The sequence below is a fragment of the Clinocottus analis genome, unplaced genomic scaffold, assembly GCF_023055335.1.
Source record: "Clinocottus analis isolate CAN_PGR_092001 unplaced genomic scaffold, fCliAna1.0.p SCAF_56, whole genome shotgun sequence".
NCBI classification, from domain to species: domain Eukaryota; kingdom Metazoa; phylum Chordata; class Actinopteri; order Perciformes; family Cottidae; genus Clinocottus; species Clinocottus analis.
In genome coordinates this window covers 37,501-57,500 of record NW_027176214.1, presented here as the reverse complement: position 1 = coordinate 57,500, position 20,000 = coordinate 37,501, and the positions used below count along the sequence as shown (strand labels likewise).

General features: G+C 47.6%; 3 protein-coding genes across 9 annotated transcripts in view; 2 read left to right on the top strand and 1 right to left on the bottom strand.

Annotated features, from left to right (window-relative positions):
• The window catches only part of abi3a (ABI family, member 3a), a 13,219-nt gene extending 3,890 nt beyond the window's left edge, over positions 1-9,329 (top strand). For 2 of the 5 annotated variants that reach the window (XM_068601916.1, XM_068601915.1), the window contains 9 exons: positions 322-510; positions 3,685-3,743; positions 3,867-3,920; positions 4,166-4,425; positions 4,553-4,681; positions 5,174-5,308; positions 7,195-7,320; positions 7,632-7,760; positions 8,438-9,329. In XM_068601916.1, the coding sequence (XP_068458017.1) occupies positions 322-510; positions 3,685-3,743; positions 3,867-3,920; positions 4,166-4,425; positions 4,553-4,681; positions 5,174-5,308; positions 7,195-7,320; positions 7,632-7,760; positions 8,438-8,607 (1,251 nt within the window). In that variant the 3' untranslated portion in view covers positions 8,608-9,329. Of the gene's footprint in view, positions 1-321; positions 511-3,684; positions 3,744-3,866; positions 3,921-4,165; positions 4,426-4,552; positions 4,682-5,173; positions 5,309-7,194; positions 7,321-7,567; positions 7,772-8,437 lie in introns of those variants that run through there. The other 3 variants (XM_068601917.1, XM_068601919.1, XM_068601918.1) reach the window with 3 other exon arrangements.
• A 75-nt stretch (positions 9,330-9,404) lies between these two features.
• rdm1 (RAD52 motif containing 1) overlaps positions 9,405-20,000 on the top strand; it is a 12,285-nt gene continuing 1,689 nt past the window's right edge. Inside the window, exons 1-4 of one of the 3 annotated variants that reach the window (XM_068601921.1) lie at positions 9,405-9,647; positions 19,232-19,335; positions 19,473-19,652; positions 19,865-19,990. In XM_068601921.1, coding sequence (XP_068458022.1) covers positions 9,614-9,647; positions 19,232-19,335; positions 19,473-19,652; positions 19,865-19,990 — 444 coding nt within the window. In that variant the 5' untranslated portion in view covers positions 9,405-9,613. Of the gene's footprint in view, positions 9,648-18,226; positions 18,999-19,231; positions 19,336-19,472; positions 19,653-19,864; positions 19,991-20,000 lie in introns of those variants that run through there. The other 2 variants (XM_068601923.1, XM_068601922.1) reach the window with 2 other exon arrangements.
• ifnphi1 (interferon phi 1) lies at positions 14,524-17,453 on the bottom strand. The gene is made up of 5 exons (XM_068601968.1): positions 17,328-17,453; positions 15,974-16,048; positions 15,625-15,777; positions 14,999-15,076; positions 14,524-14,766 (listed from the first exon to the last, which is right to left on the bottom strand). The coding sequence occupies exons 1-5, from the start codon at positions 17,451-17,453 to the stop codon at positions 14,524-14,526; spliced, it is 675 nt and encodes a 224-aa protein (XP_068458069.1).

Sequence of the window (20,000 nt, the reverse complement as noted above, 5' to 3'; positions counted from 1 at the left end):
GCTGAGAATACTGATCCAGGTCATTGTGTGTGTGTGTGTGTGTGTGTGTGTGTGTGTGTGTGTGTGTGTGTGTGTGTGTGTGTGAGAGATAATAGCCTCCTCTCCATCAGGAGGGTCTGACTGGATGAATGGAGCCTCTGTTCTCCGGCTGCTTTGTGTTCTCCAGTGATTTAGATTTAGAGTTCCTTCATCTCTTATTGGATCTGATTTTATTTCATAAATAATCTCTGAATGTTTTTTATTTGTGATGTTTGTTTATATGATTAAGAACTATAACCTTTAATAACTGGAGCGGTTTTCCTCTGCATGAACATGTTGCAGACGGTGGAGATGCACAAAGAGAAGGTTTCCCGGAGAGAGATCGGCGTCTTCACGGCGGTGCGGCGCGTCCCCCGCAGCCACAAGATCCTCCTTCCTCAACAGCTTCCTGCCGCTACGCAGCCCCGCCCCCCTTACAGCCGGCGGCCAATCAACTACCAGCAGCTGGACGGTCTCGGCCACGGCATAAAGGTAACACAGACACACACAGACTCACACATGCACATATTGTCCAACAGGTGCATTGCATAATCCCTCTCTTCTAATCCTCATGTTCTAACCCTTCTGTTCTAACCCTCATGTTCTAACCCTCATGTTCTAACCCTTCTGTTCTCACCCTCATGTTCTCACCCTCATGTTCTAACCCTCATGTTCTAACCCTTCTGTTCTCACCCTCATGTTCTAACCCTTCTGTTCTCACCCTCATGTTCTAACCCTCATGTTCTAACCCTCATGTTCTAACCCTCATGTTCTAACCCTCATGTTCTAACCCTTCTGTTCTCACCCTCATGTTCTAACCCTTCTGTTCTCACCCTCATGTTCTAACCCTCATGTTCTAACCCTCATGTTCTAACCCTCATGTTCTAACCCTTCTGTTCTAACCCTTCTGTTCTAACCCTCATGTTCTAACCCTCATGTTCTAACCCTCCTGTTCTAACCCTTCTGTTCTAACCCTCATGTTCTAACCCTCATGTTCTAACCCTCATGTTCTAACCCTTCTGTTCTCACCCTCATGTTCTAACCCTTCTGTTCTCACCCTCATGTTCTAACCCTTCTGTTCTCACCCTCATGTTCTAACCCTCATGTTCTAACCCTCATGTTCTAACCCTCATGTTCTAACCCTTCTGTTCTAACCCTCATGTTCTAACCCTCATGTTCTAACCCTCATGTTCTAACCCTCCTGTTCTAACCCTTCTGTTCTAACCCTCATGTTCTAACCCTCATGTTCTAACCCTCATGTTCTAACCCTTCTGTTCTAACCCTCATGTTCTAACCCTCATGTTCTAACCCTTCTGTTCTAACCCTCATGTTCTAACCCTCATGTTCTAACCCTCATGTTCTAACCCTCATGTTCTAACCCTCATGTTCTAACCCTTCTGTTCTAACCCTCATGTTCTAACCCTCATGTTCTAACCCTCATGTTCTAACCCTCCTGTTCTAACCCTTCTGTTCTAACCCTCATGTTCTAACCCTCATGTTCTAACCCTCATGTTCTAACCCTTCTGTTCTAACCCTCATGTTCTAACCCTCATGTTCTCAACCTCATGTTCTAACCCTCATGTTCTCACCCTCATGTTCTCACCCTCATGTTCTAACCCTCATGTTCTAACCCTCATGTTCTAACCCTTCTGTTCTCACCCTCATGTTCTAACCCTCATGTTCTAACCCTTCTGTTCTAACCCTCATGTTCTAACCCTCATGTTCTAACCCTCATGTTCTAACCCTCATGTTCTAACCCTTCTGTTCTAACCCTCATGTTCTAACCCTCATGTTCTCACCCTCATGTTCTAACCCTCATGTTCTCACCCTCATGTTCTAACCCTCATGTTCTAACCCTCATGTTCTAACCCTTCTGTTCTAACCCTCATGTTCTAACCCTCATGTTCTAACCCTCATGTTCTCACCCTCATGTTCTAACCCTCATGTTCTCACCCTCATGTTCTAACCCTCATGTTCTAACCCTCATGTTCTCACCCTCATGTTCTAACCCTCATGTTCTCACCCTCATGTTCTAACCCTCATGTTCTAACCCTCATGTCCTCACCCTCATGTTCTAACCCTCATGTTCTCACCCTCATGTTCTAACCCTCATGTTCTCACCCTCATGTTCTAACCCTCATGTTCTCACCCTCATGTTCTAACCCTCATGTTCTAACCCTCATGTTCTCACCCTCATGTTCTCACCCTCATGTTCTCACCCTGGTTAAGAACATTATGAGCTCCTTTAGTTCAGTTTTCTCTGAGGGTTATTCTAAAGTAGTTACTGTCGAGTTCTTGAGCCTCATAATCGGTTGGAGTGAATCAGCAGTAATACAAAGAAAAGACACACAGCAGCATTAAGGGAAGCCAAAACAAACTAAAAGCAGAAGTTAATCTGTGAGGGAAGTCTCTGCTGTAAGAAGCTAACAGGAAGTGTTGGTGGCTGCAGCAAAACCACGGAAACAGAAGTGAACTGCAGTCAACGTTCCTCAAAATGTTCCTTCACTGAGACGGTGACTTGATTTTATATTTATTTAAGACGATCAACATCTCTATACACAGTAAACTACTGTAAACTACCCCCCCATACACAGTCATCTACAGTAAACTACACCCCTGAACACAGTAAACTACTGTAAACTACACCCTTATACACAGTAAACTACTGTAAACTACACCCCTGAACACAGTAAACTACTGTAAACTGCACCATTATACACAGTAAACTACAGTAAACTACACCCTTATACACAGTAAACTACAGTAAACTACACCCCTGAACACAGTAAACTACTGTAAACTACACCCTTATACACAGTAAACTACTGTAAACTACACCCTTATACACAGTAAACTACTGTAAACTACACCCTTATACACAGTAAACTACTGTAAACTGCACCCTTATACACAGTAAACTACAGTAAACTACACCCTTATACACAGTAAACTACAGTAAACTACACCCCTGAACACAGTAAACTACTGTAAACTACACCCTTATACACAGTAAACTACTAAACTTGAACCATCACAATATTGGAGAGGAAACACTGTTTCACTGCACAATACAGAGAAGTGATGTCAAAACACAGTAAATATGTTTATAATAAGTTTATATCATTCAATAGTTTCAGTCTGTTTGAATCTTCAACCAACAGAAGAAGACATTATTCAGCCAGAGAGACGTACATGTTGCTCTGCACACCGCAGACACGCAACGGGAGCAGCGAGCGGTTAAGTGTGTTGCTCAAGGACACGAGGAAGTGGAACCACCGACCCTGTGACTGAAAGACGGCTAACCACCGAGCCTCAGTTTGTTGTACTCTGTTGTCTTTGTTACGGCTGCTGTTCAGCCAGCACTGACTCTCATGAAGAAGTTCTCACTCACACACACACACACACACACACACACACACACAGACACACACACACACACAGACACACACACACACACACACACACACACACACACACACACAGACACACACACACACACACAAGTAGTCTTTGTAGAGCGTGGGAAAATGTTTAGAGAGACTAATTAGAGTGGTTGAAGCATGAGAGAATCTATTGAAACACACACACACACACGCACACACACACACACACACACACACACACACGCACACACACAATAACACCATCGTGTCTCCCCTCCATCAGGTCTCTGGGAAACATTCAGACCGAACAGGAACGATCCGCAAACATGGCGCCTCCACCAGGTTCAGTGTGGCTCTTCTGTGTTTCTTTTAATTATAACTTCCTGTTTCATCTCAAACATTTCCAACACAGATGTGTGTGTGTGTGTGTGTGTGTGTGTGTGTGTGTGTGTGCGTGTGTTTCAGGTCCACCAAACCTCCAGAGCCCGTGCAGTGCCCGGTGGCGCCCCCTGTCAGCAGGTAATAACTCGGAGTGTGTGCTCTCTTGTCCATCACTCTTCAGGACCCATTCAGGTTGACTTTCACAATAAAAGCCTGTCTGAACAGAGTCCTCGGAGCAGTTACACTGAGATCATCTTAATATAAGTTGACAAATGATCAACACTTATTGTTCAAGTCTTTAATAAATATTTTAAGTGGAAATATAAGATCTTTGAACACGACGGATCACATTTGTAAACTTTATATTTCTTTGTCTTTCTCAGCTCGAGTTTTGGGAAACCCGTGGCTCCGCCCACCATTCCCATCACCTGCCAGGCTCCACCTGATGGTGACATCATCACCATGCTGCTGGACGGAGTCCCGCCTCCTCCTCCGACAGCGAATGACATGTCAGCTCAGGGTGATGAGGCGGCTGCAGCTCCTCCCCCTTCTCTGCTCCCTCCTCCCCCTCCCCCCCCTCCTGCAGAGGCTCTGACCAATTACAGCGCTCCTCCACCGGCTCCGCCCCTCAGCCTCGAGACAGGTGAAACAAAAACAGTAATTGATGTAAATAATCGTCATGGTAACATAATCTTCGCCAAACCCCCTAAATCTATCAATGGTCAACTGCGTGACATCACGATGACATCACACCTCTTCTGTCTCCTTAGTGGTGGAAGAGAGCAGCTTCCCCCCTCCATCTCCCCCTCCTCCCTCTGATGATGACGGCTTCCCTCCATTCCCCAATGAGGCCTCAGAGATGCTAGCCCCGCCCCCTCCCCTCAACCAGGAAGTAGAGGGTACCTGTCTCTGTCTTGTTTGGTCCATGTGGTCAGTGTTTAGACCTGGAATAAAGAAAGCAGCGCTTTAGTAGTATCACATGTCTCTTACTGAGAATACTACTACTACTACTACTCCTACTCCTACTACTACTCCTACTACTACTACTTCTACTACTTCTACTACTACTACTACTACTACTACTACTAATAATAATAATATAATGTATCTTACTGATAGCACGCTGTAGTTTAACTTTCTTAAAGACATTGTTATTGTTGTTATGTGTCGTCATGTTGAGTGGTTGTAAGTCTCTGAAGACTAACTCCTCATCACAGCTTGAACTCCTCACAAGGTCTCAAGTCCTTGAGAAGACAAAGGAGTCATTTGTCCATCTATCTATCTATCTATCTATCTATCTCTCTCTCTCTCTCTCTCTCTCTCTCTCTCTCTCTCTCTCTCTCTCTCTCTCTCTCTCTCTCTCTCTCTCTCCTTCTGTGGTTTTTCTTCAGTGACCTTACCGTCCAGGAGGAGTCGCCGCCGTCGCTCGCCCCCTTCCGCTCGCTCTCTCTCTCTGAGGGTTCGCTCTGGCCCCGCCTCCCGCAGTAGCTATACGCGCTCGCTCTTCCTTCCTGCTGTCCAATCACGTAAGCCGACAGAGGGAAGTCACTGTCATCCAAAAGGAAGAAATACCACATGTAATGAACACGCCTGAAGATACGGATCCAGTTATTTTACCTTGATATTGTTATTGTGGATGAGAAGTTATGCTAAGAAAGTTTAGGACGTTTTTGAAGTTCTAGCAGCACTTGACAAGAAAAGAGGGTCTTTGGGGAGGTTGTACGTTGTAAGGAAGCAAGGATGTTCTTGAGAAAGTTAAAAGAAACCTGGAGGATGGTCGGGGTACGAGTGGTCCTAGGGGATGTTATGTGTACTCTACTAGGAGTCCTTGAGGAGGTTAGACGGACTGGTGCATGAAAAGTGTAGAGGGTCAAGTAGTTCTTGGGGATCTTAGCGATACTGTCAACCCTTGTGGATGTTAGAGGTACTGGGGGTTCTTGGGGAAGTTAAGGATACAAGGAGTTCTTTAAGGAAAAGAGGAGTTATGTGGGAAGTTAAGATACGAGGAGTTATTGGGGATGTTGAGGATTCAAGTAGTTTTTGGGCAAGTTAAGGATACTAGGAGTTAGGATGTAAAAGATAATAGTAGTTATTGGGGATATTAGGGACACCGGCAGTTCCTATGCAGGTTAAGGATACAAGGAATTCTTAGGGAAGTCAAGGATACTAGTAGTAAACAGCCACCCAGGGAACCTCGTTTTTAAATTTTCTGATGATACCACCATCCTCAGTCGACTGCACAAGGATTCCAGTACCTCAGCCTATTTCTCTGAAATGGATAACTTTGTGCCATGGTGTGATGCTCACTACCTCACTCTCAATGCTACCAAAACTAAAGAGTTGGTCTTAGACCCGAGATCAGTGGGTGATCACAGCCCAGTCACTAAACACGACTCCCCCATTGAGCAGGTCAGCTCTTACATATCTTGGAGTTCACCTCGATGACACTTTTAATGTGCATGAGCATGTTGACAGCTTGTGTTCTCGTGTACAGCACAGATTGTATTTTCTGCGTAGACTGAGAGTATGTGGGGTGAACAAAAGCATCATGTTTTTATTTTACCAGGCAGTGCTGAAGAGTTTGATCAGATATGGGATGTCATCAACCGCAGGACTTAAAGCTAAAATTGCTCGTCTGGTGCACAAGGCCATGAAGGTCATTGGGAAAAACAGCTACCAGACCTTACAGTCTATTTACGAACAATCTGTTCTCAGGCAAGCCCAGAAAATAGTAGACGATCCTTCGCACATTCTCCACTCAGAGTACGACCTCCTGCCTTCGGGGAGGCGATGTAGAGTCCCCTTCTGCAAACTAAACCGTTTTAGAAACTCATTTGTTCCGACTTCAATTAAATCCTTAACAATGGTGCTTGAGACTGAAGTCCATGAAATACTTTTTAATAGTACTTTTATTATGGTATCCTTTTAGCATGTATTTTTATGAGGTGTATTTATGCGTTTGTTATGGGACGTGTGCAATACTGCATTTGTTGTTTGGCTGGGGATATATTGTGTGTTTTTATGTAACTTAAGGCATTTGTGACGCACCGCAGAGAGTCCAAAACAAATTTCCCTGAAGTGGGACAATAAAGTTTATTGTATTGTATTGTAGTTCTTGCAGATACTAGGAGTTCTTCGGGAAGTTAAGGGTACGAGGAGTTCTTAGGCAAGTTAAGGGTACGAGGAGTTCTTAGGCAAGTTAAGGGTACTAGGATTAGTGTGTTTTTATGTTGTTAGGCAAGTGGTTTCGGCCCTGGTGACCTGGATAAGGAGAAAGTTACAGAAAGGTTTCAGGCCTTAATTTGATCAGATGATTTTCTGTGATAGGATCCACAGATTGTCTATGAATACAGATGATCACTCCACATTGGGTGCTGCTAATACCTACTGACTCTCTCTGTCTGTCTGTCAGTGATGATCCCCCCTCCCCCCCCCTACCCTCCCCCCCATGCTCCTCCCTCCTCCTCCTCCTCCACCCTCCTCCGACGCTCTTCTTTCTCATCTCGACTTTGCTTACCTGCTCGCCTTGAACACCTGGGTAAGAAAACACACAAGTACTACTGTTAGTATGTAGTTAGTATTCTACTGGTAGTAGAAGTACTAGTCCTAGAGGTAGACAATTTTGTGGAAGTAGTACTTGTACTTATGTATTTTAATGTAACCATTTTATGCTATAACAGTTGTAATAGTAGAATCAGGATTACTACACACCACTAGCAGTAGTATTACACATGAGTAGTACACACACAACCCCTAAAAATCAGCTTTGCTTCTTTTTGTCAAAGCCCCGCCTCCTCAGAACTGATTGGCCATTCACAGCTGTCACTCACAGGACCTCTGTGCTCTTAGATCTTGAGCTCCCAGCCCTGCCACCCCCTCTCCTATTGGATGATGAGGGTGGTTTTGATGACCTCATGCCGCCCCTCCCCCCACCAGTAGACTATGACACAGACGCCCCCGAACAATACCTGGAGAAAGGTATGTAACAGGTATATAAACAGATGTTACAGTTATATAAACAGATGTTACAGTTATATAAACAGATGTTACAGTTATATAAACAGATGTTACAGGTATATAAACAGATGTTACAGTTATATAAACAGATGTTACAGTTATATAAACAGATGTTACAGGTATATAAACAGATGTTAGTTATATAAACAGATGTTACAGGTATATAAACAGATGTTTCAGGTATACAGACAGATGTTTCAGGTATACAAACAGACGTTTCAGGTATATAAACAGATGTTTCAGGTATACAGACAGATGTTTCAGGTATACAAACAGACGTTTCAGGTATATAAACAGATGTTTCAGGTATACAGACAGATGTTTCAGGTATACAAACAGACGTTTCAGGTATACAAACAGACGTTTCAGGTATATAAACAGATGTTTCAGGTATATAAACAGATGTTACAGGTATATAACCTACTGTGGTGCTAGTGTTGAACAGTACACTAATACTAGATAGGCATTACAGATCCACCTGTTAAAGTATTGTTTTACTTGTTTCTCAATAACACAGTTTTACAAAAAAAAGTCCCATTTAATGCTATGTATTGTGATATCTTGTCTGTTTAACTTCTATTTAAAGTCAGTTTAAAGGCGCCTGCAGATGCATAACTGCAGTTCTCCTGTGTGTCCAGTGGAGGCGCTGTACAGTTACGAGGCCTCCAAACCCGACGACCTGTCGCTGTCAGCGGGTGATGTCATTGATCTGCTTCATCGTCATGCCGACGGCTGGTGTGAGGGAGTCCTCAACGGCAGCAGGGGCTTCTTCCCCGGGAACTACGTCCAATCACACGCCTCCATTTAAATAACTACGTCCAATCACACGCCTCCATTTAAATAACTACGTCCAATCACACGCCTCCATTTAAATAACTATGTCCAATCACACGCCTAACCCTAACCCTATTTATATTTTCTGACATTTTATAATTACAAAAATATATTGAAGATTATTCAATAAAACTAATAATTGTAGCTTTAATCAGAAAGCTACAATTACTAAGTTAACTGTAAATTAATTTAATATTTTTTAAATAATTGATTAATCTACTTTATCGACTGTTTCTGGTTTCAATTAATCGAATAAAAGTTCAAGAAAATGTTCAAAAATAGAATAAAAATCTAAATTTTTTAGTTTAAATTCAAACTTTCACAGCAAAAGAATATTTCCTTGAACAAGAAAAATGGTGTAAAATATAATTAGAAAAGTGAAAAAGCTCTAAATTGAGCTCATACATGAGGACCATCTTTCAGAAGAAACCTTTACTTAAAGCGACAGTAACTGTAATAACAGGACTTCCTGTGATACCAGCTGATGAGTTCATCTGTGAGACCTTTAAGTCTCTTCATGTTGTAATATTGTGATCTCTTCACCTGTAAACCAGCGCTTGTGACCCGATTGCCATGTTGAACAAGCCCCGCCCACCACCACGGTGGACGTCATGTGACCTTATTTCAGAATAAATATGCACGCAGAGACAAAAGTTTGTATGACCTTGTTTGAAATAAACATGTTTTACTAACTCACCTGTGTACTCAGTACTTTACTGTTACACTGCTGCCCCCTGCAGGCCACAGACGACAACAACAGACTGACGCTTCCAACTACTCAATAATCATCTGATATATGCTTATTCATAATCAATTCAGTCATAATCACTAGTTGTATAGTCAGAGCCTCTAAACCTACTCTGCTGGCCTGAACACAATCACTAAGTTGTGGATATTATATAATGTAATAGTTCTTCATAAACACACGCCATGTGTTGTAATCATGTCCTCATGCTCTGCTTCAACCTGCAGCTGCTTTCATGCAGCTGCTTTCAAGAGACTTTCATCCAATCAGTAAGTATCAGTGCTATCAGTAAGAGATATTTAAGTGTCACCTTCCTTATTCAAGGTGTCGTCTAAAAGATAAGTTTTTAGTTCACGGAGGAAGATGTAGACACTTCCTGCTGTCCTGACGTCAACGAGGAGCTCGTTCCACCATCGAGGAGCCAGGAAGCAAACAGTCGAGACTTTGAGTGTCAAGATCCTCAAGCAGTGAGGATCAACAAGCCGATTGGCTGAAGCAGTGAGGATCAACAAGCCGATTGGCTTAAGCAGTGAGGATCAACAAGCCGATTGGCTTAAGCAGTGAGGATCAACAAGCCGATTGGCTGAAGCAGTGAGGATCAACAAGCCGATTGGCTGAAGCGGTGAGGATCAACAAGCCGATTGGCTGAAGCGGTGAGGATCAACAAGCTGATTGGCTGAAGCGGTGACGATCAACAAGCTGATTGGCTGAAGCGGTGAGGATCAACAAGCCGATTGGCTGAAGCAGTGAGGATCAACAAGCTGATTGGCTGAAGCGGTGACGATCAACAAGCCGATTGGCTGAAGCAGTGACGATCAACAAGCCGATTGGCTGAAGCAGTGAGGATCAACGAACCGATTGGCCGAATCAGTGACGATCAACGAGCCGATTGGCTGAAGCAGTGAGGAGCCACGAACCGATTGGCTGAAGCAGTGAGGATCAACAAGCCGATTGGCTGAAGCAGTGACGATCAACGAGCCGATTGGCTGAAGCAGTGACGATCAACAAGCCGATTGGCTGAAGCAGTGAGGATCAACAAGCCGATTGGCTGAAGCAGTGAGGAGCCACGAACCGATTGGCTGAAGCAGTGACGATCAATGAGCTGATTGGCTGAAGCAGTGAGGATCAACGAGCCGATTGGCTGAAGCAGTGAGGATCAACGAGCCGATTGGCTGAAGCAGTAAGGATCAACAAGCCGATTGGCTGAAGCAGTGAGGATCAACGAGCCGATTGGCTGAAGCAGTGAGGATCAACAAGCCGATTGGCTGAAGCAGTGAGGATCAACGAACCGATTGGCCGAATCAGTGACGATCAACGAGCCGATTGGCTGAAGCAGTGAGGAGCCACGAACCGATTGGCTGAAGCAGTGAGGATCAACGAGCCGATTGGCTGAAGCAGTGACGATCAACGAGCCGATTGGCTAAAGCAGTGACGATCAACAAGCCGATTGGCTGAAGCAGTGAGGATCAACAAGCCGATTGGCTGAAGCAGTGAGGAGCCACGAACCGATTGGCTGAAGCAGTGACGATCAATGAGCCGATTGGCTGAAGCAGTGAGGATCAACGAGCCGATTGGCTGAAGCAGTGAGGATCAACGAGCCGATTGGCTGAAGCAGTAAGGATCAACAAGCCGATTGGCTGAAGCAGTGAGGATCAACGAGCCGATTGGCTGAAGCAGTAAGGATCAACAAGCCGATTGGCTGAAGCAGTGAGGATCAACGAGCCGATTGGCTGAAGCAGTGAGGAGCCACGAGCCGATTGGCTGAAGCAGTGAGGAGCCACGAGCCACGAGCCGATTGGCTGAAACAGTGAGGCGCCACAAGCCGATTGGCTGAAGCGGTAAGGAGCCACAAGCTGCTGCTGTCTGCGTCAGAGTGCTGGTTCCACTCCCTTCTCTGTCAGCCTTTTTTTGATCGCGCCTCCTCAGGTAAGCGTGGTGACACATTTTACGGTAGTTAATGTCGTTCCTTCTGCTTGTGCTCTGGAGTGTGCGGCGTTTTAGTACCGCAGTTCTGTTGTATTGTTTTTTCATTGTGTTACAACTAAATGTGGCTGGTTCTTGTTGATGTGACTTTGTGCATTGTTGTTGATGATGCAGCACCATGCACATGTTCATGTAAACAATATCAGATGGCACAGAAGGCCCAGGTACAACACGGCCCGCCACTGCGACCAGGAGGCGACCAGGAGACCACCAGAAAGCGACCAGGAGGCAACCAGGAGACCACCAGAAAGCGACCAGGAGGCAACCAGGAGGCCGCCAGAAAGCGACCAGGAGGCAACCAGGAGGCTGCCAGAAAGCGACCAGGAGACCACCAGAAAGCGACCAGGAGGCAACCAGGAGGCCGCCAGAAAGCGACCAGGAGGCAACCAGGAGACCACCAGAAAGCGACCAGGAGGCAACCAGGAGGCCGCCAGAAAGCGACCAGGAGGCAACCAGGAGGCCGCCAGAAAGCGACCAGGAGGCGACCAGAAAGCGACCAGGAGGCGACCAGAAAGTGACCAGGAGGCAACCAGGAGGCCACCAGGAGGCCACCGTCAGGCGACCAGGAGGCGACCAGGAGGCCAGCAGGAGGCAATCACGAGGCGACCAAGAGGCCACCAGGAGGCCACCAGGAGACGACCAGGAAGCGACCAGGAGGCGACCAGGAGGCGACCAGGACACCACCAAGAGACGACCGGGAGGCCACCAAGAGATGACCTGGACGCCACCAGACGGCGACCAGAAAGCGACCAGGAGGCAACCAGGAGGCCGCCAGAAAGCGACCAGGAGGCAACCAGGAGGCCGCCAGAAAGCGACCAGGAGGCAACCAGGAGGCCGCCAGAAAGCGACCAGGAGGCAACCAGGAGGCCGCCAGAAAGCGACCAGGAGACCACCAGAAAGCGACCAGGAGGCAACCAGGAGGCCGCCAGAAAGCGACCAGGAGGCAACCAGGAGACCACCAGAAAGCGACCAGGAGGCAACCAGGAGGCCGCCAGAAAGCGACCAGGAGGCGACCAGAAAGCGACCAGGAGGCGACCAGAAAGTGACCAGGAGGCAACCAGGAGGCCACCAGGAGGCCACCAGGAGGCGACCAGGAGGCGACCAGGAGGCCAGCAGGAGGCAATCACGAGGCGACCAAGAGGCGACCAAGAGGCCACCAGGAGGCCACCAGGAGGCCACCAGGAGACGACCAGGAAGCGACCAGGAGGCGACCAGGAGGCGACCAGGACACCACCAAGAGACGACCGGGAGGCCACCAAGAGATGACCTGGACGCCACCAGACGGCGACCAGAAAGCGACCAGGAGGCAACCAGGAGGCCGCCAGAAAGCGACCAGGAGGCAACCAGGAGGCCGCCAGAAAGCGACCAGGAGGCAACCAGGAGGCCGCCAGAAAGCGACCAGGAGGCAACCAGGAGGCCGCCAGAAAGCGACCAGGAGACCACCAGAAAGCGACCAGGAGGCAACCAGGAGGCCGCCAGAAAGCGACCAGGAGGCAACCAGGAGACCACCAGAAAGCGACCAGGAGGCAACCAGGAGGCCGCCAGAAAGCGACCAGGAGGCAACCAGGAGGCCGCCAGAAAGCGACCAGGACGCGACCAGAAAGCGACCAGGAGGCGACCAGAAAGCGACCAGGAGGCAACCAGGAGGCCACCAGGAGGCCACCAGGAGGCGACCAGGAGGCCAGCAGGAGGCAATCAGGAGGCGACCAAGAGGCCACCAGGAGGCCACCAGGAGGCCACCAGGAGACGACCAGGAAGCGACCAGGAGGCGACCAGGAAGCGACCAGGACACCACCAAGAGACGACCGGGAGGCCACCAAGAGATGACCTGGACGCCACCAGACGGCGACCAGAAAGCCACCAGGAGGCCACCAGGAGGCCCCGGGAGGCCACCAGGAGGTGACCAGGAGGAGACCAGGAGGCCACCAGGAGGCCACCAGGAGGCGACCAGGAGGCGACCAGGAAGCGACCAGGAGGCCACCAGGAGGCCACCAGGAGACGACCAGGAAGCTACCAGGAGGCGACCAGGAGGCCACCAGGAGGCCACCAGGAGGCCACCAAGAGACGACCAGGAGGCGACCAGGAAGCGACCAGGAGGGCACCAGGAGGCCACCAGGAGGCCACCAGGAGGCCACCAGGAGACGACCGGGAAGCAACCAGGAGACGACCAGGAAGCGACCAGGAAGCGACCAGGAGGCGACCAGGACACCACCAAGAGACGACCGGGAGGCCACCAAGAGATGACCTGGAGGCCACCAGGAGACGACCAGGAGGCCGCAGACGGCGACCAGGAGGCGACCAGAAAGCCACCAGGAGGCCACCAGGAGGCCACCAGGAGGTGACCAGGAGGTGACCAGGAGGCAACCAGGAGGCCACCAGGAGGCCACCAGGAGACGACCAGGAGGCGACCAGGAGGCCACCAGACGGCGACCAGGAGGCGACCAGAAAGCCACCAGGAGGTGACCAGGAGGTGACCAGGAGGTGACCAGGAGGAGACCAGGAGGCCGCCAGGAGGCGACCAGCAGGCCACCAGGAGACGACCAGGAGGCGACCAGGAGGCAACCAGAAAGCGACCAGGAGGCCACCAGGAGACTACCAGGAGGCCACCAGGAAGCGACCAGGAGGCCACCAGGTGGCCACCAAGAGGCAACCAGGAGGCCACCAGGAGGTGACCAGGAGGCGACCAGGAAGCGACCAGGAGGCGACCAGGAGGCGACCAGGAGGCCACTAGGTGGCCACCAAGAGGCAACCAGGAGGCGACCAGGAGGCGACCAGGAGGCGACCAGGAAGTGACCAGGAGGCCACCAAGAGGCGACCAGGAGGCCACCAGGAGGTGACCAGGAGGCCACCAGGAGGCACCTCCTGGTGGCCTCCTGGTCGCTTCCTGGTCTGCTTTGCCTCCAGGTGCCGGGTAAGAATTGCAAGACTTACAACCTGCAGATATGAAATCACATCCTTTTGTTTTCACGAGTGAGAACTGGAAGGACTCAACTCATCACTAACCAAACAAACACAAAATACTTAAATATCTTTATTATCAGTTATCAAAATGTTTCAAGTAATAAAAAAAAATACATAAATAGTTTGTTCATAAATAGAAAAATAAATATAGATAAATAAATAGAGCAACAGTGGAAACCACACAATTCTCTCACAGAGAGGTCAGTGACAGAAGAGCAACTGCTTCGCAGTCACTGCAGAGCGCCTCCTGCTGGCTGCAGAGCGCCTCCTGCTGGCTGCAGAGCGCCTCCTGCTGGCTTTAGAGCTCCGTCTCCTGCTGGCTGCAGATCGCCTCCTCCTGCTGGCTGCAACCGACTCCATAACGGAGCCCATCAGCTGGTCCAAGTGGTCCAGGTGCAGTTTACTCTCCCTCCTGATCAGCTCCCAGGACGCAGGACTACCACCCTGTACACAAAGAACTACCATCAGTACTACTACTTATACCACCCTGTACACAAAGAACTACCATCAGTACTACTACTTATACCACCCTTTACACAAAGAACTACCATCAGTACTACTACTTATACCACCGAGTACACAAAGAAGTACCATCAGTACCACTACTTATACCACCCTGTACACAAAGAACTACAGTTAGTACTCATACTTATACAGCAACAGTACTTGTACTTACAGTAAGGCACAGAGTACTCTTCACCAGTCTCCGGTAGTATTTTCTCAGACGGCTGTCATTTCGGCTTTGAGTCGACACCTGAAGAAAAAATTCAAACTTTTCAGATTATTTTTTGTGTTTTTACTGGTAAAACATGAAGTTATATCAATTGAAGTGTTAGCAGTGACTGGTCTGATAACAGTTGAAGTGTTAGCACTGACTGGCCTGATAACAGTTGAAGTCTTAGCAGTGACTAGTCTGATAACAGTTGAAGTGTTAGCAGTGACTGGTTTGATAACAGTTGAAGTGTTAGCAGTGACCGGTCTGATAACAGTTGAAGTCTTAGCAGTGACCGGTCTGATAACAGTTGAAGTGTTAGCAGTGACTGGTCTGAGAACAGTTGAAGTGTTAGCAGTGACTGGTCTGATAACAGTTGAAGTGTTAGCACTGACTGGTCTGATAACAGTTGAAGTGTTAGCAGTGACTGGTCTGATAACAGTTGAAGTGTTAGCAGTGACTGGTCTGATAACAGTTGAAGTGTAAACCTCAAAGGGCTGAAGTGTCTCAGCAAGTGAATGCCCTGAAAGTACTTCACGTATCCACTGAAGTAAAGAAAAGGAGAGTGAAAGGAGTGGAAGAGTACTCACGCAGCTCTGCAGGCCGTGCGCCTGCCGGTCGATGGTCATGAGGAAGCGCTCGGTCTCGGCCGGGTCCCAGGCAGCAGAAGAGCGGTTGTCGTGTCGATAGAGACCAGCGATCAGCTCCAGGCTGTCTCTGGCGAAGGCCAGCCGGGACGCCACCTGGTGGACGGACAGGGACAGGTGTGAGGATTCTAGCTCTCTGATTGGCTGACAGCGCTGACGTCATTAAAGTGAAGGTTTATATGTTTATGTGTAACTTTTCTTAAAAAGTGTCTGAGGTCTGGCCACACATGTGAAACACTGAAAGAAGTTGAAGTGTCTGTTTAAATAGAATGTTGATTGATGTTATGATTACCTTTTCGCTCTTCATGCGTCGGTAGAGTTTGTATGGAAAAGGAAGTGGACTCTCCTCGTCAGTCAGCTGGCCGCCCTGAGACACACACATTGGTATTGTCATTGTTAAAATGGTTTATTTAAAAATGTAATAATCATTATGATCATTAATATTTTGAACAAGTTTGGATCGAATCTGTGTCTGAATGTTTCTACATAGATGCAAACATGTATTGTCTCCCCTTTACACTCATCATATATTTTAACATATGAAGAACATAACTTATTATTATTTAATACATAGCTTACTACTGGAGCACTAGACCTCAAGACCACTCGACTACTAGACCACTAGACTACTAGACCTCAATACTACTAGACCACTAGACCTCAAGACTACTAGACCACTAGACTACTAGACCTCAATACTACTAGACCACTAGACCTCAAGACTACTAGACCACTAGACTACTAGACCTCAATACTACTAGACCACTAGACCTCAAGACTACTAGACCACTAGACTACTAGACCTCAATACTACTAGACCACTAGACCTCAAGACTGCTAGACCACCGGACTACTAGACCACTAGACTACTAGACCACTAGACTACTAGACCACTAGACCTCAAGACTACTAGACCACTAGACTACTAGACCTCAAGACTACTAGACTATTAGACCACTAGACCTGAATACTACTAGACCACTAGATCTCAAGACTACTAGATCACTAGACTACTAGACCACTAGACCTCAAGACTACTAGACCACTAGACTACTAGACCACTAGACCTCAATACTACTAGACAACTAGACCTCAAGACTACTAGACCACTAGACTACTAGACCACTAGACTACTAGACCACTAGACTTCAAGACTACTAGACCACTAGACTACTAGACCACTAGACCTCAAGACTACTAGACCACTAGACTACTAGACCACTAGACCTCAAGACTACTAGACCACTAGACTCCCACACCACTAGACTACTAGACCACTAGACCTCAAGACTACTAGACCACTAGACTACTACACCACTAGACTGCTAGACCACTAGACCTCTGGACTACGAGATCACTAGACCTCTAGACAACTCGACTACTAGACCACTAGACACCAGACCACTAGACACTAGGCCACTCGACTACTAGACCACTAGACCACTCGACTACTAGACCACTAGACACTAGACACTAGACCACTAGACACTAAACACTAGACACTAGACCACTCGACTACTAGACTACTAAACACTAGACCACTAGACACTAGACACTCGACTACTAGACCACTAAACACTAGACACTAGACCACTAAACACTAGACCACTAGACACTAGACTACTGGAGCATAACGTAGTCCTCACCATGTGCTGGACCAGGGTCAGAGAGGCGTTGCTCAGGTGACCGTAGTGTCTGAGCCAATCACAGCTGAGGCTGAGCGTCACGGCTTTGCAGAGGAGGATGACAAGCAGGCTGGTCCAGCCCACCATGATGAAAGTGTGCAGGTGATGAAGGTGATGAAGGTGTTGCAGGTGCTGCAGGTGTTGCAGGTGATGAAGGTGATGCAGGTGATGAAGCTGTCGGCTGCAGGTTGAGTGTTTGTGTCGACATGCTGCTGATCCCAGTCTTTTATTGCAGAGAGGAAAGAGAGAGTGGAAACAGAACGGGACTTTCTGTCTTTCACTTTCTACACACAAATACTGTAGTGTAAATGTACATCATATATTTATATATGTATACATATGTATATTGTTATATGCTCCTGCAGAAATATTTAATCCTTTCAGTATATTGTGATTTAATTAATTTATGTTCAATTGTTCAAATATATTTAGTAAAACATCAGAATCAGTCTTTAAATAAATAAATGAATATTAAGTTATTTATTATTATATTTCGCATGTAACATTAATTCTATAACATCGTTTGAAGAGGAATTCTGAAACCAGTTAGGTCATTTTTATGAACTTTGCAGTTTGTTTCCGTTATTGTTGGAAGATTTGTTTTAATTTACTTTCATTTTCCAAACCTGCCGCCTCAGATTGCATACGTCACCGGAAGCCACAGGGATTATAAAATAAGAGCGGCAGATCTTCTCTTTGCAGATAAAGCTAACGTTTGAGAGAACAAGTCAATACAACATTGAACAGTAAAAAAGCATACTGAATACAAATGAAAATGCACTGGAAGTTACTCCACTCTTATGTCAGTGCTGGGCTTTTGTTTTGAAAGCAGAACCTCATCTGCTTCCGGTGTCTCCGGAGTTTTCTGACGTTTGAGTGGCAGCTGACGTCAGCCTCGTTTTCTCTTTCGGTTTTCACTTTCAGGTCCTGGAGGAAACTGTCGCTGGTGACGCAACGTGATGACGTCATGAACAAGCGTCTCAATCACGAAATGTGACTGAAGATCAATCAATCGATTTATCATAAATAACCCTGGTTATCGTTTTTGTTATTGTAGCCAAGGCTTATACTTTTGAATAGTAATGAAATAATAACACGGAGACACGGTGCGTTACACATACTACTTCCGGTTTTTCTTTCACAATAAAAGCCTCAGATACAGACACCGCTTCCTAGATGGCTGTCATGGGTACATATATACACACTACTTGTTGTGTTCGTTCATATAATTGTATTTGAAAGCCCTTCACAATAAAAGCCCTAGACAGTGCTTCCTGTAACGCTCCAGAACAGCTCACTATTAAGTCTGAATCACGGAGCATGAATTAATCAGAATTTGTTATATGAAGTTAATAATACAGTTAAATTCACTTTCGGCCTCACGGACGTGTCGTCACTTCCGTCTGCATCGTCATTTATCACTGAAGCAGGCCCCGCCCCTCCCCGGGAGCGCGGCAAACATGTTTATTCGGTGCGAAGAAGAAAAAAAGAAGCAAACCAGAAGTAAACAAGAGACTGAGCCGCTCCCTGTTCCCGGCGGGGATTCATCGCTAACGCGGGCTCTCTAACGCCAGACTCCGTTCAGAAAACTGGTGTTTTAACGCCGCGTCGCTGACAGGGTGAAACACGAACGTCAGTGGATGTGAAGTTCGTCGGGTTCACCCAAATGCAACAAACTTCATTTCTGAAACCAGCGGTGCTAAAACCAGTTATCTTTAGTGCCGAAACCCTTTTGGGATCCTCTTGAGCCCAAAGAGGTCCAGATATTCTGCTCTGGACTCGACGTGTCTCCGCTGACGAGGATCAGCTGTTAAATCAGCAGATTTCTGAGGGAGGTCTGGTTTCAGCTTCTCTTTGTCCTGCAGGGCGGATGGAGGTCGACATCTTAGAGTTCAAAGTCCCCGTAGAGAACCACAAGACCCTGTTTGTGTGGGACATCCAGCCGAACTACACTGAGGACCAGGTCTATGTGAGTCTACATGTCTGAGTGAGTCCACTTGTATGTATAGGTCAGGTCTGTGTGGGTCCACATGGGTCAGGTCTGTGTGGGTCCACATGGATCAGGTCTGTGGGGGTCTTCAGGTCTGAGTGTCTCTGGTCCCTCAGACGGGTCTGCTGACCTGGTTCGGGTCCTTCGGACCGCTCCACCTGCTGAAGGTGATCCCTAACGCCGCCCCCCATCCCCGGGGGTTCTACGCCCTCCTGAAGTTCTACTCGGGGGTCCAGGCCTCGACGGCCCAGCGGCAGACTGACGGACGGCCTCTGTTCCAGAATGCTCCGCTCAAGGTACTCCTGGTCTTTCTGAAGCCGTCCACAAGGTTCTCACAGGCTTTTATTGTGACGCGAGCGGTGAAGCAGGAAGTGATGTCACGAGACCCGATGGCAGTGTGGTTGCAGTCGTTGGTGAGAAGGTGGCACTGTGGCTCAACATGAGGGTCAGGACCTCAGAGTGGTACACCCTGAGGTCCTGACCCTCGTCCTTTTCTCTCTGTTTTCAGGTGAGGCTGAGCGCCCAACGGACTCACTTCCTGTCTGACTGCAGGAGACCTCTGAGCCACGCCCACTGCCTGGAATTGGCGAATCACTGCTTGGGATTCAACGGCTGGACCTCTGACATCATCACAGTGAGAAAAC

What these genes read in the sequence shown, in the direction of transcription:
- ifnphi1 (XM_068601968.1), bottom strand. Translation starts at nt 17,453, where the DNA reads ATGGTGGGCTGGACCAGCCTGCTTGTCATCCTCCTCTGCAAAGCCGTG. An exon ending in GACGCATGAAGAGCGAAAAG is followed by an intron (nt 15,778 to 15,973) that starts GTAATCATAACA and finishes TCCGTCCACCAG; the next exon opens with GTGGCGTCCCGGCTGGCCTT. An exon ending in AGAGTACTCTGTGCCTTACT is followed by an intron (nt 14,767 to 14,998) that starts GTAAGTACAAGT and finishes CTTTGTGTACAG; the next exon opens with GGTGGTAGTCCTGCGTCCTG.